The 25858-nt window shown below is 39.1% G+C and overlaps 2 protein-coding genes across 2 annotated transcripts in view; both read left to right on the plus strand.

The window, feature by feature from the left end:
* The window catches only part of LOC137085370 (uncharacterized), a 29872-nt gene extending 13716 nt beyond the window's left edge, over positions 1-16156 (plus strand). The window contains exons 8-11 of the mRNA XM_067451929.1: positions 14281-14328; positions 14418-14629; positions 14717-14873; positions 16032-16156. Coding sequence (XP_067308030.1) covers positions 14281-14328; positions 14418-14629; positions 14717-14873; positions 16032-16135 — 521 coding nt within the window. The 3' untranslated portion in view covers positions 16136-16156. The remainder of the gene's footprint in view (positions 1-14280; positions 14329-14417; positions 14630-14716; positions 14874-16031) is intronic.
* Positions 16157-18487: 2331 nt separating this feature from the next.
* LOC137085371 (serine/threonine-protein kinase pim-2-like) lies at positions 18488-25531 on the plus strand. Its single transcript, XM_067451931.1, has 5 exons — positions 18488-19250; positions 21904-21998; positions 22145-22195; positions 23376-23934; positions 24802-25531. Exons 1-5 carry the CDS (start codon positions 18488-18490, stop codon positions 24906-24908), a joined length of 1575 nt encoding a protein of 524 aa, XP_067308032.1. The 3' UTR covers positions 24909-25531.
* Positions 25532-25858: the final 327 nt, after the last annotated feature.

Below are 25858 nucleotides of genomic sequence, written 5' to 3' on the forward strand. Positions count from 1 at the left end.
TTGTAATTGTACTGATTTTTATTATTATTATTATTCTGCCGTAAAACTCATCGTGCAGACCAAACCGTAAATGCTAGAGACTTCAAACTTTGTCAATAGGTAGTCCAAAAATCGAGGAGAGGTTATCAAATTATGAGCCAGATTGGCCAATAGGTGGCGCTACAGCAACCAAAAACGCGAAATGGCTCATAACTCCTAAACCGTTGCTTCTAAGGGTCAAGTGTCTTATATCATTGGAAAGCTGAGACCATGACGAACAAAACGTATATCTCCGATTTCATTTCCGGTATGCAAATTTTTCCGCCATTTTGAATTTTGTCAAAAACCTACTTTTGCGAACTAGTCCCTGGTTTTTTGACATATCGGAACCAAACCAGTGCCAACATGTTCTCTCTAGTCTGAATATCAATAATTATCAAAAAAAAGTAGAAATTTTGACTCATGAACGAAAAGGGGCGTGGAAATGTACATTTAAGGCGGAGCCTATTTTATTAAAGTGGCTATAACTCCAGCAAGAAATAAGATATCTTCACCAAACTTGGTACACATGTTTATGGGCTCAGTCTTTGGTCACGATAAAAAAATTGCGACGATTGGCCACTTGGTGGCGCTATAATGTGACAAAAACATGAAAAGGGCTATAACCACGCGACCGCTAGTCCGATTGACTTGAAAATTGGTATGCAGTGTCTTGGTCCAAGGCCCCATGTATGTCTATGAGGACATTGGTGTATCTCAAAAAACATGGCCGCCATCAGCCAATGAATTTTGAGCACCTATTAGATGGGGTTAACAGAGGTCGATCGGAACGAAACTCATTGGACATGTTTGACTCATGGTCCTAGAGGTCTGTAAGAATTTTGAAAGAAATTGGCCACTAGTTGGCGCTAACGAGTTTTATGGCTCTGCAATCACGTGGTGTTGCACACATTGGCAAAATATGCATATCATATGATAGATCTCCTCATGTTGAACAACTTTGCCTCTAGAACCATTGCTGTCAATAAAATCGTTAAATAAATATTTTCAATTATGTTAAAAACCTACTTTTGCGAACTAGTCCCTGGTTTTTTGCCCAATCAGAACCAAACCAGTCTAGGACAATTCTCTGGACTCTCTAGATCAATAATTATCAAAAAAAGTTGATTTTTTTGCATTTGGTTGGCTATAACAGGGCCATTTAGAAAAGAGGCGTGGCAAAATACACTCGAAAGCCTATAAATCCTAAGAGGAAACTCAAAACTTCACGAAAATTGTTGGGTATATGTGGCATAACATGTTGAAGACACATGCAAAGTTTTATGGAGATCGGAGTATAGGGGGCGCTATAAGTGTTAAAAAGCTTTGAAAACCATGTATTCCCTATGGTGAATCTCTGTAATCAGGTGGGGTTAAAACCGCCACATAATATGCATATGTTATGATAGATCTTCTCATACTGAACAACTTTGCCTCTATAACCAATACTGTCAATCAAATCTTTATTTAAATATTCACAATTATGTTAAAAACCTCGTTTTGCAAACTAGTCCTAGGTTTTTTGCCTGATCGGAACCAAACCACAGCAGTATGATTCTCTGCACTCTCCTGATCAATTCATATTTAGACTTTATAAAGTCACTATTATAATATTTAAAATCACATTTTGTCAGTTTATCACTTCATTTCACCTGATATCTCTCAAATTCATTCAGTGCTTAAAAGCCTTTCATGCAAAAGGTGTCAAATGCTTAAAGACCTTAAATGGCTTGAACCCCGCTAAATGCTGCTCGCAGCTTTAATTATTATTATTATTATTATTATTATTATTATTCTGCCGTAAAAGCGATCGTGCAGACCAAACCGTAAATGCTAGAGACTTCAAACTTTGTCAACAGGTAGTCCAAAAATCGAGGAGAGGTTATCAAATTATGAGCCAGATTGGCCCATAGGTGGCGCTATAGCAACCAAAAGCGCGAAAGGGCTCATAACTCCTAAACCGTTGCTCCTAAGGGTCAAGTGTCTTATATCATTGGAAAGCTGAGACCATGACAAACAAAACGTACATCTCCGATTTCATTTCCGGTATGCAAATTTTTCCGCCATTTTGAATTTTGTCGAAAATCTACTTTTGCGAACTAGTCCCTGGTTTTTTGACCAATCGGAACCAAACCAGTGCAGAAATGTTGTCTGGAGACTGAATATCAATATTCATTGAAAAAAAGTCGAAATTTCGATTCATGTTTGCTAAAGGACGTCAAAATGGATGTTCAGGGCGGAGCCTATTTTACTAATAAGGCTATAACTCAGGAAGGAAATGAGATATCGTCACCAAACTTGGTACACATATTTATGGGCTCAGTCCTTGGTCACGATAAAAAGATCGCGACGATTGGCCACATGGTGGCGCTATAACATGAAAAAAACATAAAAAGGGGTATAATCACCTGACCGTTAGTCTTATTGACTTGAAAATGGGAAAGCAGTGTCTTGGTCCAAGGCCCCATGTATGTCTATGAGAACATCGGCGTATCTCAAAAAACATGGCCGCTATCGGCCAATGAAATTTGAGCACCTATTAGACAAGGTTAACGGAGGCTGATCGGAACAAAACTTGATGGGCATGTTTGACTCATGGCCCTAGAGGTCTGTAAGAATTTTTAAAGAAATCGGCCACTAGTTGGCGCTAAAGATTTGTATGGCTCCGTAATCACGTGGTGTGGCACCCATCCACAAAATATGCATATCATGTGATAGATCTCCTCATACTGAACAACTTTGCCTCTAGAACCATTGCTGTCAGTCAAATCATTAATTCAATATTTGCAATTATGTTAAAAACCTACTTTCGCTAACTAGTCTCTGTTTTTTTGCCCAATGTGAAACAAACCAGTGCCAAAATGTTCTCTGTAGTCTGAATATCAATATTCATTGAGAAAAAGTTGAAATTTCAATTTACGGTTGCTAAGAAGTGGAAAAAGAATGTTGTGGGCGGAGCCTATTTTACTAAAAAGGCTATAACTCAAGAAGGAAATGAGATATCTTCACCAAACTTGGAACACATGTGTATGGGCTCATTTTTTGGTCTAGATAAAAAAATCGCGACGTTTGACCAGTTGGTGGCGCTATAATGTGAAAAAAACAACGACCGCTAGTCCGATTGACCTGAAAATTGGTATGCAGTGTCTTGGCCAAAGGTACTTTATAAGTCTATGAGGACATTGGTGTATCTCAAAAAACATGGCCGCCATCAGCCAATGAATTTTGAGCACCTATTAGATGGGGTTAACGGAGGTCGATCGGAACGAAACTCAGTGGACATGTTTGACTCATGGTCCTAGAGGTCTGTAAGAATTTTGAAAGAAATCGGCCACTAGTTGGCGCTAACCCAAAAGGGAAGCTCAAAAATTCACGAAAATTGTTGGGTATATGTGGCATGACATGCTGATGAAGCATGCAAAGTTTTAAAGAGATCGGACTATAGGTGGCGCTATAACTGTTAAAAAGCTTTAAAAACCATGCATTTCCTATGGTAAATTGCCTATATTGGCTGTGAATGGACTTTTCCATCTATTATTTCAGTGTTTAAAATCTTGCTAAATAAAACTTAATGTCTTTAATGCCTCAGTGCTTAAACGCCATTAAATGCTTGAACCCCGCTCAAATGCTGCTTGCAGCTTTAATTTTTATTATTATTATTATTATTATTATTCTCCGCTAAAACGCATCGTGCAGACCAAACCGTAAGAGCTGGAAATTTGAAACTTTGTCAGATGGTAGTACTCATGTTGGGGAGACCCTGAGAAGCTATGACCCCAATTGGCCCATAGGTGGCGCTATAGCAATCAATTGCGAGAAAAGGCTCATAACTCCTAAACCGTTTGGTCCACACTCAAGTGTCATATATCATTGGAAAGCTGAGTCCTTGGCGAACAAAATGTATATCTCAGATTTTATTTCCAGTATGCAAATTTTTCCGCCATTTTGAATTTTATTGAAAACCTACTTTTGCAAACTAGTCCCTGGTTTTTTGACCGATCGGAACCAAACCAGTGTCAAAATGTTCTCTGGTCTCTGTTTATCAATAGTTATCAAAAAAAAGTTGAAATTTCGATTCATTTATGCTAATTGGCTTCAAAATGGACGTTCAGGGCGGAGCCTATTTTACTAAAAAGGCTATAACTCAAGAAGGAAATGAGATATCGTCACCAAACTTGGTACACATGTATATCGGCTCAATTTGAGGTCACGATAAAAAAATCGCGATGATTGGCCACTTGGTGGCGCTATAATGTGAAAAAAACATGAAAAGGGCTCTAACCACGCGACCGCTAGTCCGATTGACCTGAAAATTGGTATGCAGTGTCTTGGTCCAAGGCCCCATGTACGTCTATGAGGACATTGGCGTATCTCAAAAAACATGGCCGCCATCGGCCAATGAAATTTGAGCACCTATTAGATGGGGTTAACAGAGGCCTATCGGAACGAAACTTGATGGGCATGTTTGACTCATGGTCCTAGAGGTCTGTAAGAATTTTGAAAGAAATCGGCCACTAGTTGGCGCTAACGAGTTTTATGGCTCTGAAATCACGTGTTTTTTCACGCATCCACAAAATATGCATATCATATGATAGATCTCCTCATGCTGAACAAATTTGCCTCTGGAATCATTGCTGTCAATCAAATCATTAATTAAATATTCACAATTATGTTAAAAACCTACTTTTGCAAACTAGTCCCTGGTTTTTTGACCGATCGGAACCAAACCAGTGTCAAAATGTTCTCTGGTCTCTGTTTATCAATAGTTATCGAAAAAAAGTTGAAATTTCAATTCAGTTTTGCTAATTGGCTTCAAAATGGACGTTCAGGGCGGAGCCTATTTTACTAAAAAGGCTATAACTCAAGAAAGAAATGAGATATCGTCACCAAACTTGGTACACATGTATATCGGCTCAATTTGAGGTCACGATAAAAATATTGCGACGATTGGCCACTTGGTGGCGCTATAATGTGAAAAAAACATGAAAAGGGCTATAACCACGCGATCGCTAGTTTAATTAACCTGAAAATTGGTAAGCAGACATTGGCGTATCTCAAAAAACATGGCCGCCATCGGCCAATGAAATTTGAGCACCTGTTAGACAAGGTTAACAGAGGCCGATCGGAACGAAACTTGGTGGGCATGTTTGACTCATGGTCCTAGAGGTCTGTAAGATTTTTGAAAGAAATCGGCCACTAGTTGGCGCTAACTCAAAAGGGAAGCTCAAAAAATCACGAAAATTGTTGGGTATATGTAGCATGACATGCTGATGAAGCATGAAAAGTTTTAAAGAGATCGGACTATAGGTGGCGCTATAACTGTTAAAAAGCTATAAAAACCATGCATTTTTTATGGTAAATTGCCTATATTGGCTGTAAATGGACTTTTCCATCTATTATTTCAGTGTTTAAAATCTTGCTAAATAAAACTTAATGTCTTTAATGCCTATGTGCTTAAAAGGCCTTAAATGCTTGAACCCCGCTAAATGCTGCTTGCAGCTTTAATTATTATTATTATTATTATTCTCCGCTAAAACGCATCGTGCAGCCCAAACCGTAAAGCGTGGAACTTTGAAACTTTGTCAGATGGTAGTCCTCAATTTGGGGAGAACCTCAGAAAGTTTGACCCCGATTGGCCAATAGGTGGCGCTACAGCAACCAAATGCGCAAAAAGGGTCATAACTCCTAAACCCTTTGGTCCACAATCAAGTGTCTTATATCATTGGAAAGCTGAGTCCTTGGCGAACAAAACGTATATCTCCGATTTTATTTCCGTCATAAAAAAATTTCCGCCATTTTGAATTTTGTCGAAAAACTACTTTTGCGAACTAGTCCCTGGATTTTTGACCGATCGAAACCAAACCAGTGGCAAAATGTTCTCTGTAGTCTGAATATCAATATTCATTGAGAAAAAGTTGAAATTTCGATTCACGGTTGCTAAGGGGTGGAAAAAGAATGTTGTGGGCGGAGCCTATTTTACTAAAAAGGCTATAACTCAAGAAGGAAATGAGATATCTTCACCAAACTTGGTACACATGTGTATGGGCTGATTCTTTGGTCTCGATTAAAAAATCGCGACGATTGACCACTTGGTGGCGCTATAATGTTAAAAAAACATGAAAAGGGCTATAACCACGTGACCACTAGTCCGATTGACTTGAAAATTGGTAGGCAGTGTCTTGGTCCAAGGCACCATGTATGTCTATGAGGACATTGGTGTATCTAAAAAAACATGGCCGCCATCGGCCAATGAAGTTTGAGCACCTATTAGATGGGGTTAACAGAGGTCGATCGGAACGAAACTCGGTGGGCATGTTTGACTCATGGTCCTAGAGGTCTGTAAGAATTTTGAAAGAAATCGGCCACTAGTTGGCGCTAACTCAAAAGGGAAGCTCAAAAATTCACGAAAATTGTTGGGTATATGTGGCATAACATGCTGATGAAGCATGCAAAGTTTTAAAGAGATTGGACTATAGGTGGCGCTATAACTGTTAAAAAGCTATAAGAACCATGCATTTCCTATGTTAAATTGCCTATATTGACTGTAAATGGACTTTTCCATCTATTATTTTAGTGTTTAAAATCTTGCTAAATAAAACTTAATGACTTTAATGCCTATGTGCTTAAAAGGCCTTAAAGGCTTGAACCCCGCTAAATGCTGCTTGCAGCTTTAATTATTATTATTATTCTCCGCTAAAACGCATCGTGCAGCCCAAACCGTAAAGCGTGGAACTTTGAAACTTTGTCAGATGGTAGTCCTCAATTTGGGGAGAACCTCAGAAAGTATGACCCCGATTGGCCAATAGGTGGCGCTACAGCAACCAAATGCACAAAAAGGGTCATAACTCCTAAACCCTTTGGTCCACAATCAAGTGTCTTATATCATTGGAAAGCTGAGTCCTTGGCGAACAAAACGTATATCTCCGATTTCATTTCCGTCATGAAATTTTTTCCGCCATTTTGAATTTTGTCGAAAAACTACTTTTGCGAACTAGTCCCTGGATTTTTGACCGATCGAAACCAAACCAGTGGCAAAATGTTCTCTGTAGTCTGAATATCAATATTCATTGAGAAAAAGTTGAAATTTCGATTCACGGTTGCTAAGGGGTGGAAAAAGAATGTTGTGGGCGGAGCCTATTTTACTAAAAAGGCTATAACTCAAGAAGGAAATGAGATATCTTCACCAAACTTGGTAGACATGTGTATGGGCTCATTCTTTGGTCTCGATAAAAAAATCGCGACGATTGACCACTTGGTGGCGCTATAATGTTAAAAAAAACATGAAAAGGGCTATAACCACGTGACCACTAGTCCGATTGACTTGAAAATTGGTAGGCAGTGTCTTGGTCCAAGGCACCATGTATGTCTATGAGGACATTGGTGTTTCTAAAAAAACATGGCCGCCATCGGCCAATGAAGTTTGAGCACCTATTAGATGGGGTTAACAGAGGTCGATCGGAACGAAACTCGGTGGGCATGTTTGACTCATGGTCCTAGAGGTCTGTAAGAATTTTGAAAGAAATCGGCCACTAGTTGGCGCTAACTCAAAAGGGAAGCTCAAAAATTCACGAAAATTATTGGGCATATGTGGCATAACATGCTGATGAAGCATGCAAAGTTTTAAAGAGATTGGACTATAGGTGGCGCTATAACTGTTAAAACGCTATAAGAACCATGCATTTCCTATGTTAAATTGCCTATATTGACTGTAAATGGACTTTTCCATCTATTATTTTAGTGTTCAAAATCTTGCTAAATAAAACTTAATGTCTTTAATGCCTATGTACTTTAAAGGCCTTAAAGGCTTGAACCCCGCTAAATGCTGCTTGCAGCTTTAATTATTATTATTATTCTCCGCTAAAACGCATCGTGCAGCCCAAACCGTAAAGCGTGGAACTTTGAAACTTTGTCAGATGGTAGTCCTCAATTTGGGGAGAACCTCAGAAAGTATGACCCCGATTGGCCAATAGGTGGCGCTACAGCAACCAAATGCGCAAAAAGGGGCATAACTCCTAAACCCTTTGGTCCACAATCAAGTGTCTTATATCATTAAAAAGCTGAGTCCTTGGCGAACAAAACGTATATCTCCGATTTCATTTCCGTCATGAAATTTTTTCCGCCATTTTGAATTTTGTCGAAAAACTACTTTTGCGAACTAGTCCCTGGATTTTTGACCGATCGAAACCAAACCAGTGGCAAAATGTTCTCTGTAGTCTGAATATCAATATTCATTGAGAAAAAGTTGAAATTTCGATTCACGGTTGCTAAGGGGTGGAAAAAGAATGTTGTGGGCGGAGCCTATTTTACTAAAAAGGCTATAACTCAACAAGGAAATGAGATATCTTCACCAAACTTGGTAGACATGTGTATGGGCTCATTCTTTGGTCTCGATAAAAAAATCGCGACGATTGACCACTTGGTGGCGCTATAATGTTAAAAAAACATGAAAAGGGCTATAACCACGTGACCACTAGTCCGATTGACTTGAAAATTGGTAGGCAGTGTCTTGGTCCAAGGCACCATGTATGTCTATGAGGACATTGGTGTATCTAAAAAAACATGGCCGCCATCGGCCAATGAAGTTTGAGCACCTATTAGATGGGGTTAACAGAGGTCGATCGGAACGAAACTTGGTGGGCATGTTTGACTCATGGTCCTAGAGGTCTGTAAGAATTTTGAAAGAAATCGGCCACTAGTTGGCGCTAACTCAAAAGGGAAGCTCAAAAATTCACGAAAATTGTTGGGCATATGTGGCATAACATGCTGATGAAGCATGCAAAGTTTTAAAGAGATTGGACTATAGGTGGCGCTATAACTGTTAAAACGCTATAAGAACCATGCATTTCCTATGTTAAATTGCCTATATTGACTGTAAATGGACTTTTCCATCTATTATTTTAGTGTTCAAAATCTTGCTAAATAAAACTTAATGTCTTGAATGCCTATGTACTTTAAAGGCCTTAAAGGCTTGAACCCCGCTAAATGCTGCTTGCAGCTTTAATTATTATTATTATTCTCCGCTAAAACGCATCGTGCAGCCCAAACCGTAAAGCGTGGAACTTTGAAACTTTGTCAGATGGTAGTCCTCAATTTGGGGAGAACCTCAGAAAGTATGACCCCGATTGGCCAATAGGTGGCGCTACAGCAACCAAATGCGCAAAAAGGGTCATAACTCCTAAACCCTTTGGTCCACAATCAAGTGTCTTATATCATTGGAAAGCTGAGTCCTTGGCGAACAAAACGTATATCTCCGATTTCATTTCCGTCATGAAAATTTTTCCGCCATTTTGAATTTTGTTGAAAAACTACTTTTGCGAACTAGTCCCTGGATTTTTGACCGATCGAAACCAAACCAGTGGCAAAATGTTCTCTGTAGTCTGAATATCAATATTCATTGAGAAAAAGTTGAAATTTCGATTCACGGTTGCTAAGGGGTGGAAAAAGAATGTTGTGGGCGGAGCCTATTTTATTAAAAAGGCTATAACTCAAGGAGGAAATGAGATATCTTCACCAAACTTGGTAGACATGTGTATGGGCTCATTCTTTGGTCTCGATAAAAAAATCGCGACGATTGACCACTTGGTGGCGCTATAATGTTAAAAAAAGATGAAAAGGGCTATAACCACGTGACCACTAGTCCGATTGACTTGAAAATTGGTAGGCAGTGTCTTGGTCCAAGGCACCATGTATGTCTATGAGGACATTGGTGTATCTAAAAAAACATGGCCGCCATCGGCCAATGAAGTTTGAGCACCTATTAGATGGGGTTAACAGAGGTCGATCGGAACGAAACTCGGTGGGCATGTTTGACTCATGGTCCTAGAGGTCTGTAAGAATTTTGAAAGAAATCGGCCACTAGTTGGCGCTAACTCAAAAGGGAAGCTCAAAAATTCACGAAAATTGTTGGGCATATGTGGCATAACATGCTGATGAAGCATGCAAAGTTTTAAAGAGATTGGACTATAGGTGGCGCTATAACTGTTAAAACGCTATAAGAACCATGCATTTCCTATGTTAAATTGCCTATATTGACTGTAAATGGACTTTTCCATCTATTATTTTAGTGTTCAAAATCTTGCTAAATAAAACTTAATGTCTTTAATGCCTATGTACTTTAAAGGCCTTAAAGGCTTGAACCCCGCTAAATGCTGCTTGCAGCTTTAATTATTATTATTATTCTGCCGTAAAACTCATCGTGCAAACCAAACCGTAAATGCTAGAGACTTCAAACTTTGTCAATAGGTAGTCCAAAAATCGAGGAGAGGTTATCAAATTATGAGCCAGATTGGCCAATAGGTGGCGCTACAGCAACCAAAAACGCGAAATGGCTCATAACTCCTAAACCGTTGCTCCTAAGGGTCAAGTGTCTTATATCATTGGAAAGCTGAGACCATGACGAACAAAACGTGTATCTCCGATTTCATTTCCGGTATGCAAATTTTTCCGCCATTTTGAATTTTGTCAAAAACCTACTTTTGCGAACTAGTCCCTGGTTTTTTGACATATCAGAACCAAACCAGTGCCAAAATGTTCTCTCTAGTCTGAATATTAATAATTATCAAAAAAAAGTTGAAATTTTGACTCATGAACGAAAAGGGGCGTGGAAATGTACATTTGAGGCGGAGCCTATTTTACTAAAGAGGCTATAACTCCAGCAAGAAATGAGATATCTTCACCAAACTTGGTACACATGTTTATGGGCTCAGTCTTTGGTCACGATAAAAAAATCGCGATGATTGGCCACTTGGTGGCGCTATAACATGGAAAAAACACAAAAAGGGCTATAACCACGCGACCGCTAGTCCGATTGCCTGGAAAATTGGTATGCAATGTCTTGGCCCAAGGTACCATGTCTGTCTATGAGAACATTGGCGTATCTCAAAAAACATGGCCGCCATCGGCCAATGAAATTTGAGCACCTATTAGACAGGGTTAACGGAAGTCAATCGGAACGAAACTCAGTGGGCATGTTTAACTCATGGTCCTAGAGGTCTGTAAGAATTTTGAAAGAAATCGGCCACTAGTTGGCGCTAACGAGTTTTATGGCTCTGCAATAACGTGGCGTTGCACACATCGGCAAAATATGCATATCATATGATAGACCTCCTCATGTTGAACAACTTTGCCTCTAGAACCATTGCTGTCAATCAAATCATTAAATAAATATTTGCAATTATGTTAAAAACCTACTTTTGCGAACTAGTCCCTGTTTTTTTGCCCAATCAGAACCAAACCAGTCTAGGACAATACTCTGGACTCTCTAGATCAATAATTATCAAAAAAAAGTTAATTTTTTGCATTTGGATGGCTATAACAGGGCCATTTAGAAAAGAGGCGTGGCAAAATACACTCAAAAGCCTATAAATCCTAAGGGGAAACTCAAAACGTCACGAAAATTGTTAGGTATATGTGGCATAACATGTTGAAGACACATGCAAAGTTTTATGGAGATCGGAGTATAGGGGGCGCTATAAGTGTTAAAAAGCTTTGAAAACCATGTATTCCCTATGGTGAATCTCTGTAATCAGGTGGGGTTAAAACAGCCACATAATATGCATATATTATGATAGATCTTCTCATACTGAACAACTTTGCCTCCATAACCAATACTGTCAATCAAATCTTTATTTAAATATTCACAATTATGTAAAAAACCTCGTTTTGCAAACTAGTCCTAGGTTTTTTGCCTGATCGGAACCAAACCACAGCAGTATGATTCTCTGCACTCTCCTGATCAATTCATATTTAGACTTTATAAAGTCACTATTATAATATTTAAAATCACATTTTGTCAGTTTATCACTTCATTTCACCTGATATCTCTCAAATTCATTCAGTGCTTAAAAGCCTTTCATGCAAAAGGTGTCAAATGCTTAAAGACCTTAAATGGCTTGAACCCCGCTAAATGCTGCTCGCAGCTTTAATTTGTTATTGATTTTTTTAGAATGTGTATTATCTACATATGTCATCATACACATTATAATATTATACATACACCCATTCTATTATTATATTCTAATAATAAAAGAGGGTGATGATTTTCTGCTTAATGTAAGTATAGCAGAGTGAACTTCTATAAAGTGAAATGGCAGTTATAATTTTTGGAAAAACAAACAAACTAATAATAACAAAATCAGAATTTTGCCAGATCTTATCGCTGGCGGGCCACCTTTTGGCCAGTTGCCGACCACTAGGGCTGGGCGATATGACGAAATATATCGTCTGGACGATAGAAAATGTCTATCGTTTTACATAAGGCTCTATCGCTTACGCCACGATAAGGCGTTTATGGCAGAATTTTACGTCAAGATGCACCTCACGCCACGGCATGCCCATGCACGCTGCAATACATAAACAAACATGGAGGAAGACGGTAGTAGACGCGGTTCAGATCAGGGTAATTCTCAGAGTAATTATGCCAGAATAGTGGCCTAAGCGCTCAAAACAAACTTTAGACACAGACGCTGCAACGGGCTTTTACGCGTGGCACACCATATAGCCATATATTGAAATATTTTAATGGCAGGTGTAGGGATGGCGAAAACTAAACATTTTCTTGACCGACCACCGAGCCTCATTAGCCGGTTGAAACCGGTTAACCGATTAGTTTAAAATATGCTGCGCTATTTGAAATAACAGCCGCGAGCCGCTCTCCCTCTGTCTCTCTCTCGCTCTCTCACCACACACACACACACACACGCGCGCGCGCGCGCGCACTGTCCTAGCGCTGCCGCCTCCCTTCCACTCACGTCACTTTTTTAAAATCCCCCACAGCGCGAAACACGAGTCCCGCAAACGCGCCGCAGAGGAGCTTGTTTGTAATCAGAGGACAAATGGCTCCTTAGTTTCGAAATGGTTTGGGTACAAGGTGATCGCGTTGAAAATAAAGGCATTTGTCCAGCGTTAGAAGCTCATTTGAATCATTGCCGCGGCTCATTTAAGAAAATGACAGCTCCGAAGAGACGCCCCTTTAGTTCGAGGTAGTGCTAACAATAATAAAGAAAGACGATCAACACCTTATGTGTTACCACTGAAATGAAGATGTAATATATTTCCAAATGTAAGCCCATCTTAAGCGAATTGCACGCTTCATACTGTCGTCTGCCCTGACTCTAACCTCGAGTGTTTACTTTTTGCAAACCTTGTGAGCACGCAAACCCAAACGCTGTAACCTCGCGCCAAATGTTTTTATTGGTTTATTAAGTACAAACAGGCGAGTTATGAAAAATTGAGTGCGAGGGATATGTTCAATCACACAAAAAGATTTTGGAATGGGACGGCCAACTGTAGTAGCGTTTAGTCCACAGTCTATAATAGTCTAATTTAGAGATCACTTTTTTATTTATTTTAACTGACAACTTTGATCGGTTAACGTTGATACAGTCAGCCATCGGTCAAACGGTCATCGGTTAACATCCCTAGGCAGGTGTTAACTTTACCAACAGTCTTGCTTTAAAAAAAGGTTCTAAATAAAATAAAAATGTAGTCCATACTACCTTTATTTGTTTTGTATATCATTTCAAACTGCATTTCCACATTGCAATTTTGCATTGACTATTCATAAACTGAATTAACAGAAAAATTGCTATATCGTTATGTATATCGTTATCGGGATATCAAATGAGCTATATCGGGATATGAAATTTTGGCCATATCGCCCAGCCCTACCGACCACTGCTTTATTCATTAACCATATCTTTTGCTACAACAAAAATTGTATAACACCGTGTCTACACCATGCGACTCTTATCATGTTGCCTCGCGCTGCGACAGCAACAGCTAAAAGCTGCCTACACTGAAATGGAACAGGGAATGTGCTTATGGGAATTTGTCACGGTGCATTCATGATATACCGAAAAGTACTAGAGATTAGTTATCAGGATTAAAAGATCTGGGATCTGTAAAAATCATCTTGGATGTATTAAGCGAGGTACGAAGAATGGGCCCCAGGTGTCAGGACGTGTGTGCAAAGCTCTGCTTCCACCGGTCACTAAACATTGAAAGTAGAAGAGTTAAATATATGCACGCAGCGCATGACAAAGAAAGCAATTTTTTTGCATATTTTTAAAAACAGATACAATTAAAAATCTATATTTAGTATCGAGGTATTTTAGTCTGGTATCGTATCGAAGTCATAATTTTGGTATCGTGACAACACTAATTCAGTCTACACATTATCACTGATTATAATTGGTTACTGATTATTATTGTCATGGTGTAAGTGTTGTTTTTAAGACATTTATGAGCTTTTTGTGCTTGCAGGTGCTTCTGGTGTGAGACGCTGGAGTTGCATCACTGAACAGTGTACACGTATGTTAAATTGAAGTGCTAAACTTGAAACATTCTACATTTTAAAGTTTAATAAAGATACTCTACCAGATAAACTTACTGTATTGCAGCTGTTGAGAGGAAAATTCTGGAGACACTAAATGAACTGGACATGAAGATCAATCACCTAACTTCAGTGGTCCAGTCCCTTGCAGGTAACACCCATCTCAATGCTCCAATCCTGGTGGTGGACAATGAGGATGATGTCTTTCCTCTCACATCCATGGAAGAACTTGACAATCTGGAAAGGCAATTATTTGAAAGAGGGATGATGCAAAAGATGGTAAGAATCATTGACAGGTGAAGGTTTAATATTTTTGTTTTGTAACGTTTTGTTTGTAATGTTTTGTTATTACCTTTTATTTTTAAGGTGAACAGATTGTCCATCAGTGGAGGACACACAATGAAAAAAACTATATGGAGAATCTGTTCCAAGGTCTTTGGTCCTGTAGCCAAACAACTGAACTGGTGTGGAAGGGGAGAAAAGAAAGGGATCAGGAAAACAAATGTAGGCGCACTCCTAATAGGTACGTCCAGAATACGTTAATGTCTTACAATTTACAGTACATGGCATGCAATATATATACATTTACTGTTGATACAGATCCAAAGCGTCAATACTACTCATGAGCTTTTCATACATAAGTATACATATAAATCCATGTGCCACATGCTGTGTAAACAGTGTAAAATGTTGTTTTATAGACACAAGAGCGTTTTAGGAGACGTTTGTTTTAAAAATGCTAACGTTAAGCGTTCATGAGGTAACTATGCTAAGTGATGAAGATCTGTTAAATTATAGCATCTGTGCACGTTTACAATAGTTTATACCTAATATTTAACAGCAAGTCTATTGTGAATTATTACTCTTAAAGAACATTGTTAGCACTTAAAGTAGTACGCCATCACTTCTACAAACCACAAAATCAACCGTTACTGCTACGTTACTTACCATCTTACCACAGAAACAAACATTCATTACGCAACCTAATTAAGTTATTATCATATCCGGTAAATTTATTTGACTGATCACACACTTTAATGACAATTAGTGAGATCAGCCACGTACCTAGCTTTCCCGCTGGATGGGCCGTTACCTTCCACGTGTGATGTGATGCTTGGAGTTGATTCCAAAAGAGTCGATTCCCTGAATCTGACGAGCGTTTGTGAATTTTAGCACATCTCTTTCATTTTTATTTTGCTAATAAAATAATGAATATTCAACTCATATCATCTAATGACTAATTTGAGCAGTCACACAAAATAGTTATATATGACAATAGCTTTAAAGTTTCTATGACTGAAAAAGATAATGCAGCATTTCAGCTCCACTTAGATAGAAACAGCGGCCAATTAATCCAAAGCATTCATTACCTCACAGTCAGACAGATCCACATTCGCCGTTATTTTTATTAACATAATGCATTCCCATAGACTAATGTCTTATTGTTATTTTTCCAAGTAAATGCGTCATTTTTGAAAGGTCAGGTTTGGCTCGACGTGCTCTTTAGCTATAGCTAAGCACGTCATCAGGAATGAATTGATACTTGCACAATAGTGTAGTCCGGGATGTATGTTACCCCAAATGCTTACACAAATCTATAAAAGTCCAGCGAAATAAAATCTGTTTCCATCTTTAATTGACTAAGTTTAACTTAATCTAGTTTTACCTTTTTAATATTCAGGAGCAGCTATGAAGAATCCTGTGCTTCCGTCGCCAACCGAAGCAGAGGCTGAAAAGCACATCAAAGATTATCTCCGTTTGGCCCCAGGGAGAATGTCGTCTTAAACTGCTTTTGTTCTTTTCTTTAACCCTGTTTGTTTGTTTGTTTGTTTGTTTGCTTGTTTGTTTTGTTTCAGGATTTAAATAATATAAACAAATGAAAGGTTATTTTATACACTGTTAATAAAATAATTAAAATCATTCTACATCGCTTGTGTCTTTCATTTTTGAGTGGAAAATAGAGTTTAGCTATCACATGTATACGTAGCTGTATAATTATTGTAGTTGTCGTTATCAATGGCAGGCAGTAAATGCGACGTCTATGCTACATAAATCAGATGTCACACAGATGTAACATTCAAATTGTTAACGTCTTTATTACGTCAGCTAGATGTCATTTGAACGTCTGAAAAGGACGTCTATGTGACGTCTTCCAGATGAGCAAACGCCCTTTAAAATACGTCTCCCAGATGAAAACATAAACATCAAACAGACGTCTCCGCGACGTATTTGTGCTATCTGGGGACATATTCAGCTTGCAGCAGTTCGCAGCTCAGCACACACACACACACACACACACACACACACACACACACACACACACACACACACACACACACACACACACACACACACACACACTCTCTCTCTCTACTACAGCGGTTCTCGACTCGAGTCAGGAACGGGTTGCAGTGGTTATCGGATCTCCAGTACAAAATCGAGAACCGTTTCTATCGGACACGTTCGATCTTTTAGACATGTTCGATTCTGAGAACCGGTGAGCTGAGATACTGAGCATGTGTGATAGCTTCATAACTGTTTCTCTCGGAATTGGCCTTAATATTAATAAATAATCAGTTTGATCTAAAAGATGCACTTAATTAAAATGCTAATATTTTGAGATTTTCGATCACTGGGGCACTCTAGCAATATCACATGTCCTTCTGATAACACTAATCAAACATTTATAATTTATTAATATTAATAAACAATCTATTTTATCTGAAAGATGACCTTAAAATGCTGATATCTTAAGTTTTCCAGTCACTGGTGCACTTTAGTAATATCACATGTCCTTCTGATAACACTAATTAAACATTTATAATGTATTAATATTAATAAACAATCTATTTGATCTAAAAGATGACCTTAAAATGCTGATATCTTAAGTTTTTCAGTCACTGGTGCACTTTAGTAATATCATGAGTCCTTCTGGTAACACTAATAAAACATGTTATATTAAAAACGATCTATTTGTTTATTAGCCATTGTTTATTCATAGTAAGGCTCATTTTGATTTTTGTAGTTATTTATTCCAACAAAGGAATAATCTACACAGAATAAACTATTGTTTAGTTACAGTAATATTACTGACGACTTTCATAAGAATAACAGGTTTTAATGGGGAAAAGTTATTAAAGTCATCAACAGATTGTGAACTAGGCCTCGAGAGAGTATCAACCGCATTACGGTCTCGAGAGTTGAGCTGTTGTTTCAGCACGGGGGTTCGGAGAGCTCGCGTGAGGTGCGCGCCTCGGCGCTTCCGCCGGTACTCACGGTAGCGCTCCGGGGCTCGAGCACCCACGGAAAATACCGAGCACCCACGTGTGCCAGACTGCCAGAAGGCTACATTCATTTAAAATGAAACATTGAAGTGTTGTGTCGCTGTCAGTCGCCTGCTCCAATATCCTATCCACAGATTTTACTGTATGGACTTGTGTGACTGATTCTTCATTTCCCACGAAGCTGATCGCTGTTACGTCTCAGTTAAACTTTTCATCTCCAAACCTGTCTGTATTTGTGAGAAGTGGCGTTGTCCTGATTTGAAAGATATGCTTCTTTACGGCTTTATTATCAATTAAATAGGTGTGTGTGTGTGTGTGTGTGTTCGTGTCGGCCGCTGTCCATTTGCTAAGGTTCTGAAATGCAAAAAATGTTTGACTACTTTTTTAACATCTTTTTTTAAAGGGCGCATGCGCCCATGAGCACCCACGGAGGAAAACATAAATCGGCGTCTATTACCGATCATCAATACCGAGCTCCGCGCTTCACATCAAGACGATCCGTGAAGCTTTTAACCGGAGAAATGTTTGAAAATACACAAGTTTGTGAATCTGCGCTGTGTACTCTCACGAAAATAAACATTCGCAAATATCCATGGCAACGGCCGCAGCCGCAAATCACTGATTGTGACGTCACAGAGCAATATAATCTGGCTCATCTCGAAGTGAAGTTCAGTCATTTCTTGCAGATCAATCCGTGTTTGCTTGATCTCTGCGAATAACTGCTCAAAGTGCTTTATATCTCTCGACCTGCGTCATATTACCTGATTTGCAGAATTTAATTCAACCCGTGCTATTGAATTCAGTCGGATTGTGATTAAAGTTCGTAGCAGATCATCAGAGATCACCTGGAGCAATGGGCCAGTGCAGATCTAAGAGTTATGTGTTAGAGCATGAGGTGTGTATGGCTGCAAGACCTGCCCAAAAGACGGCGAAGAAGGAGAAGAAGGGCGGGTTCTTTAGATGGGCTCGGAAATCAAAGAAAACATCCATTGATGCCCAAGAGAGTCAGTGCACAGATAAAAACCAACAGCCTGAGACCCTCAATGTCCATCAGAGTCAGTGTGGAGATGATAAAAACCAACAGCCTGAGACCATTGATGACCATCAGAGTCAGTGTGGAGAAGATAAAAACCAACACCCTGAGACCATTGATGACCATCAGAGTCAGTGTGGAGAAGATGGCCAAGAAAGTCAGTGTGGAGATGATAAAAACCAACAGCCTGAGACCCTCAATGTCCATCAGAGTCAGTGTGGAGATGATAAAAACCAACAGCCTGAGAGATGCTCTGATCATGCTAGCGACACCGAGAGCACTTCAGAGTCCAGCTGTGGGTCGTTCCACACGGCTAATGAAGGCACACTAAGCATTGACCTCTCATTGGACGAGGCTGAGATGGACAGCTGCACTGACAGCTGGGTCACCTGTGTGTCCTCCTTCACACCTGAGCCGGAGATGGAGAAACACCATCTAGAGCACGAGCAAGCATCCACCAGCAGTGAGGAGAGCAGCTCCAGCTCCAGCTCCAGCTCCAGCTCCAGCTCCAGCTCGTCAGAACAGGACACTGCTTGGACCCATGAGAACGAACTTATCAATTTGAGTCTGAAGGGAAAGACAGGTCAGTTTACTATCACATTTTAGTACACGGCTCTGTGAAATACTTTATTCTGATTGGTCAATCGCACATTCCAGCGGTATGTTTCGTCTGATGTGGTGTTTACCGTTGTGAGTTTCGGAAATAATTTTGATACCCAAGTTACCGAGATGGGCGTGGCATAACCGTTAAAAATGGCGGAAGGGAGACGAATTTCTGCTGTGGCAGGTGTTTTATTAGTTTTTTCTGCAACAATTGTATTGTCTCGTCACTAAAGTAGTACATATTTACATACATTAATAATCATTTGAAGCATACTGTATATTTTAAACACATGAACATCGCATGTAGGTGACCATCATTCTAGAATAGTGAGCAAGCTGACTATCTAGTGTGGTAAAGTAGCTACACAAGGATGTATGGCTGAAAACTATTACCATTTTAGTCTTTAAGCAGCCTTATCTTGTCTACATTATGCCTTTATTGTGAATGTGATGATAAACTTTCGTGTTGTGCTGCTGTGTTTGCCAGTGATTCTATGATTTTCTGGGACCGGGAAATGACTGAAATGGTTCTAGTGTTAAAATTAGGGCTGTGCGATATGAACATAAAACATATCATGATTTTTTTATTTTTTTCGATTTTAATCACGATATTGACACAAACAAACATGCTTTACAGTTATAAATGCATTCTGTGTGAATTTAAAACATATTTCCAAAGGAAACAAATTAGAGCTTAATGGAAAAGTTAACACGTCTCTAGAACAGACGGCCTAAATAAATAAATAAAATCTATAAATATATTTATGAATGAGACTAAATGATCTTACCAGTGCTTCGGTCGCTCTCTCACGCGGTCTTTGAATTTGAAATGAGCTGCTGAATAAAAAGCATCATGAAACTTTTGCTTTCGTTGATGTGAACTCCGTTAAATGAGGAGATTTTTATTTGTATTTGTTTAGCTTGTTTCGTTTGCAAGCGCCATTGGAGCATCAGCCTGTCTTCATAAGCATTATGTTTCCTGAGTTTGGTGTGTTTTTAACACTGTCTTAGTGCATTAAGCCACGGTAAGCGTTTCCTTATTGTTTTAACGTGTAATTAAACGCGTTGCGTTCATCTTCTGGGCTCATCTGATTTTTTTGTGCATAGTATAGGCTACTTTATTAATATCAAGCTGATTAATCGCTGATTAATGTGGGTAATCAAAACAGAACAGAATTTAGAAACAAAATAAATTATTGAAATGAAGAAGGCGTTTGGAGTGAGTGCATGCAACAGCCTTTGTGAGTGTCGGCTACACAAATAAAAGTAGACAGTTTATAGTTTATAATTATATCTTGCACATATCTGGCTAAAAATGTCTATTGTACTGTGATTTATATCCGCTGCCATAGGCTAAATGTCCATCAGAATGCGGCGACTTCGTAGGCCATGGGTTAAAGAAAACCTAGCTTATTTAATTAGGGTTTGTTTAAATATTAGCATATTATTTATATTTTTTATTTCATATGTTGATGTGCCTAGTCTGTTCCGTTCTCGCACTCAATTTAGGCACGCTGCATTCTGATTGGTTCGGATAGTATACTGGGAGGTTGGGGCCAGAAGCAGAAAAAATCGTGCTATGAAGCGATTTAGAAACCGCACATGCTCAAATCGTGATTTTATTACGATTTCGATTAATCGCACAGCCCTAGTTAAAATAAAATTTTCCCAAGACGCACACAAGTATGAACCTGGCGTCCTCCATTCTTTCCGAAAACGAAGCACCTGAACACAACAAGCTCGCAATCACGACTTCTGAAGTGGGAAGTAGGAAACTTCCGATAGCACGTGAAGGCGGCATTATTCCCAGATAACAACCGGCAGAGTTGAATAACACACAGCTCATCCGGGTACTCGAGATATCTTGACTGGCACTACTTATTATGCTTAGCACTGTCGTTGACTCTCTGCCGCCATCTCGTGGCTGTAATACACTTAACCGCCATGGGATACAATGGAAGACTTCAAGGGTTTACTTTATAACATTTTTAATATGGATATTTTTTCTTACACAAACGCATCGATTCGAATCGGAAGGCCTCTATTAACCCATCAGAGCCGTGTGGAGCACTTTATTTGAAGGACAGCTGCATTTTTAATGGACTTCAAAAACAAGCTTGGATTAATGTTAGCCAGGACTTTTTAAATATAACTCCGATTGTATTCGTCTGAAAGAATAATGTCACACACCTATGATGACTTGAGGGTGAGTAAATCATAGGCTTAGTTTCATTTTTGGGTGAACTAACCCTTTCAGCATTCATTTCAGCATAACTAACGTAATGGTAAAAACAAATCTTCAGCAATAGATAAAGGCTTAAAGCAGTTTGGAACTGTTTTTCTTCGTGGAAGCTTTGCGGAAGAGCTAATAAAATATTTAATCTCAAGACAATATTTCATGCCTAATTTACTTGAGACAAGTAGCCGTGTAATAAGCGGGATAATGTCCACCCAGCCGGTTGTTATCGCAGAATAAAACCCTTCAGAGTGACACAAGACCGCTCCGCTGATCACTCTGTCGGGGTTTATTCTGCGATAACAACCGGCTGGGTGGACATTATCCCTTACCTAGCAATCTCTAATCATCATGATTGTGTGTGGTGTAAATTGAGCATGTCTTTGTTTTGTAACAGGTGACATCTTGCAGCATTATGTATGTTTGGGACTGCTGGGCCACGGATCATACGGAAAAGTCTTTGCGGGAATCCGACGGTCCGATTCACAAAAGGTTCGATCTTGTACTCTCTTAAATTCATTAACAGCTCCATCATGGCTGATTTCTGGAGTCATGTGACCTCTGCAAAGATCATTCATTCATATTAACCCATTCTAACCAAAACTTTCTTTCTTTCCCCCTTTTTCCTCGGAGAACAGGTGGCACTCAAATATGTAGAGAAGAGTGAATTCGTGGAAATCGTCCGTACTGTAAGTAGGCTGGTCCTCTCAGAGTATACACTCACATTAGCTTTGGGATATCTAAAGTACATTTTGCAGGCAAAAAACAGGCCCATTGTTAACAGCTTTCTGTTGGATTTTCCCATGGATTTTCCTATTTTTAATTAAATGTTTTTTTCTTAATTTTATATTTTATTCACCTATAAATTACTAGATTCTTTCAATCTAGCACATTCTTTCAACTTAAATTTGAAATAAACTAACATTATAATCATAACATCTCACATTGGGTGTCTTTGCCAATGATATATTAATATTATCAGATGATATTTCATAACTCTAGATGGCCTCATCACTTTATATGGCGCGGGTGAGCTTTTCCGCTGGGTCCTAAAGTAATTTATCTTCAGAATGCATTCAGATAGATCATTTTTTGCTAAAGTCTTAGTGTTTTCAGTTTGAGTTTAGAGCATCTTTAGTTTTTTCTGTGTGTATTGACGCATCTATTCATTCCTAACAGGGTCAGATTGAGCCGCAAGAGAAGGATTTGATAGATTTTTTAAATTTAACATAAACTTAACACATAAACTTCTAAAATCCAGTCGATGTTTTGTGCATTCGTGGTTCAAGTGCGACAAAAGTCCTAGGTCTGATGACCTGTCCATCTTTGCTTAATAATATGATGAGGTAGGATATAAATTAGAGTAGTGTTTCTGTATTATTTAAAAAATTTTGTTTGCTTTTTCTTGTTAATTGTGATTTAAGTTTTGGTTAATAATGGGGGTAGGTCCTGATAAGCCTATATCAGGGTTTGTTGAAGGAAAAAAAAAAAAACAAGCACTCAATTGCAGGAGGAATGGGATAATGTAATAGATACGGGTGAGGGGTTTGAATGCCGGTCGCCATGTTACCCCTCCATCTTGAAAGTACATTAGCCAAAGAAGGACATACCCGTAAATTCAAGCTTCGCCTTTCGCGTTTTAACACTCGATGGCACCGTGTCGAATGTGAAGAGGGGGATTGCCATGTTAATCTTGGACGAAATCGGCCACTGTAGGAGTTAAAACGAAACTGGAATTGAGAGGAACAGAAACTGGATGGTCATATACCTTTTCACCGCTAGATGGGGGATAATATCACACAGTGTAGCTTTAAAGTTAAGCCACGCCCCCTAACGTTCTGACTTTGGTGTAACTTATCTCTCCTCTAGGGTCTGTTTGGAAAAACCTTACCAAATGAGGTCGCCATGATGGCTCTTTTGAGCAAAGGCCCTGGTGTTCCTCAAATTATCAAGCTCCTGGACTGGTACGATACGCCTGATGAGTACATACTGGTCCTCGAGCGGCCCACGCCGTGTGTGAATATGCGGGTGTTCTTGCTCCTGCACGGCGGAAGGATCGTTGAGTCGGTGGCACGAGCTGTAATGCGGCAGGTCGTCACTGCAGCAAGAATATGCTGCGAGCGGGGAATCTTCCACGGCGATATAAAGCTGGAGAACCTGCTCATCAACAAGAACACCCTGCAGGTCAAGCTCATAGACTTCGGCTGTAGTATGCACTTGATAAAATCTGAATACTCCACATTTTGCGGCACAAAAGTGTACACGCCCCCTGAGAGTCTCAAACATGGGAAGTTCCACGGCAAGCCTGCGACGGTCTATAGCCTCGGTGTGGTGTTGTTCAAGATCCTGTCTGGGAAATATCCCCGCACGCCGAAGCAGCTCGCAGAGATCCTAACTGAACCCTGGTACACGGAGGAGATCTCCAAAGGTGAGAGCGGGTCACACAGCTTCAAATAATGGGAAGCATTTTACAGTGCGGGTGCACTAATATACATTAATTCATGCTTTACTAATGCACAGATAATCATGAGTTAATGCATTACTCATGAAGAACTAACCCAGTTATTAATGATTACTGCATCAGCAACTAATGAACATTCATCATGATTAATAGATTAAGTAATCATTAAGTTGTTATTAGTTAAATGTGTCATTGTATTAAACCCCAACGGGTCAAAGCCATGCATTTCAACTTCCGGTTGTCTGCTTTAATTATTGATTAGCTAAGGATTTATAAAGGTATCATGTTATGACTTTACTTGTTGAGACACATGACTATTAACTAGTTAAAAATTAATTAAATAGCCACAATTGCATATTACTAAACAATTAGTTAATAGTCATGTGCCCTAACAAGTCCTAACATAATGATACCTTTATAAATCATTAGAAAATAATTAATGAAAGCAGACAACTGGAAGTTGAAATGCACGGCTTTGACCTGTTGTGGTAATTAACACATTAATTTACATTATTAGTTAATATAATATGTTATTAAGGAATTAATACATTATGACACATTTAACTAATAACAATGAAATGATTACTTAAATCTTAAACTTGACTCTATTAATCATGTATAATCTTCATTAGTGTCTGATGCAGTAATCATTAATAAATGGGTTAGTTCAGCATTAGTAATACATTAACTCATGATTATCTGTGCATTAGTTAAGCATGAATTAATGCATATTAGTGCACCCTTATGGTAAAGTGTTACCAAACAATGTGTTCAGGTGCACACAGTATAAAACTTACAGTGCTAATCCGACATCTCCGCTCTCTTTCTCCACAGAGTGCCAAGATCTGATCTCCGCTTGCATGGAAAGCGATCCGGCCCGGAGGATCAGTCTGGAAAAGATCCTCCTGCACGACTGGTTTCAAGCACTGGTCCTGGACTAAACGTGTTAAGAAGTTAGACAACGCCATGAGGCAGAGCGAGAGACGAAAGCAACCCTGAGAGTAAATACACAAAAAACCTTCAAAAGTTAAATCCCATGGATTCATACGTGATGAGAAGAAAAAGAAAAGATGCATAGATGCAATTACAGATCAAGCACACAGCACACGCATGCACAAGAAGAAGCATTTACATAATTATTTGTATGAATGAGTGTGTGTGTGTGTGTGTGTGTGTGTGTGTGTGTGTGTGTGTGTGTGTGTGTGTGTGTGTGTGTGTGTGTGTGTGTGTGTGTGTGTGTGTGTGTGTGTGTGTGTGTGTGTGTGTGTGTGTGGCTGCGTTCCATTCGACAGGCTCCCTACGCAGTGAGGGACAGCTCAGGGAATCTGAAGGGAGCGAACACATCCAGTTTGAAGGGCGCAGGGGATAAGGGAACATCGATACATCACTTCACAGGAAGTGGAGCGCACAATACACACAACTTTCATTGCGCGTTGCGTCACCAGTGTAACCTAAATCAAATGTAGTGTATGTTATATAAAATATATATTTTACAAAATAGATTTTAATCTAAAATTACAATAAAATCAAAGCCATATGCATTTTTTTGTTTTACTAGCAGTTGTGCATCAAGAACACATTTATACATAGATACCCACATTATATTGAATGACATTACAGCGTCATATCTGTCAATAGTCCATTCAATATTACTAATATTATTAAGAAGTCTATGTAATATAAATTAATAAAACTAATAGACTAATATAATGTTTTGCTTATATTTATTAGATACACACGATGTGTTCTGTATATTTATAGGCCTGTTATATTATTGTACGTTTTTATTTGTTATATCATAATCTGCGCGACCCCGTCGTTGCTTTTCTTTGATGATCGGGGAGGGAGCAGTGAACACTGAGTAGGGACCCTGTCGAAAGGAACACAGCTT

Source organism: Pseudorasbora parva, chromosome 8 (assembly GCF_024679245.1).
Source record: "Pseudorasbora parva isolate DD20220531a chromosome 8, ASM2467924v1, whole genome shotgun sequence".
Classification (NCBI taxonomy): domain Eukaryota; kingdom Metazoa; phylum Chordata; class Actinopteri; order Cypriniformes; family Gobionidae; genus Pseudorasbora; species Pseudorasbora parva.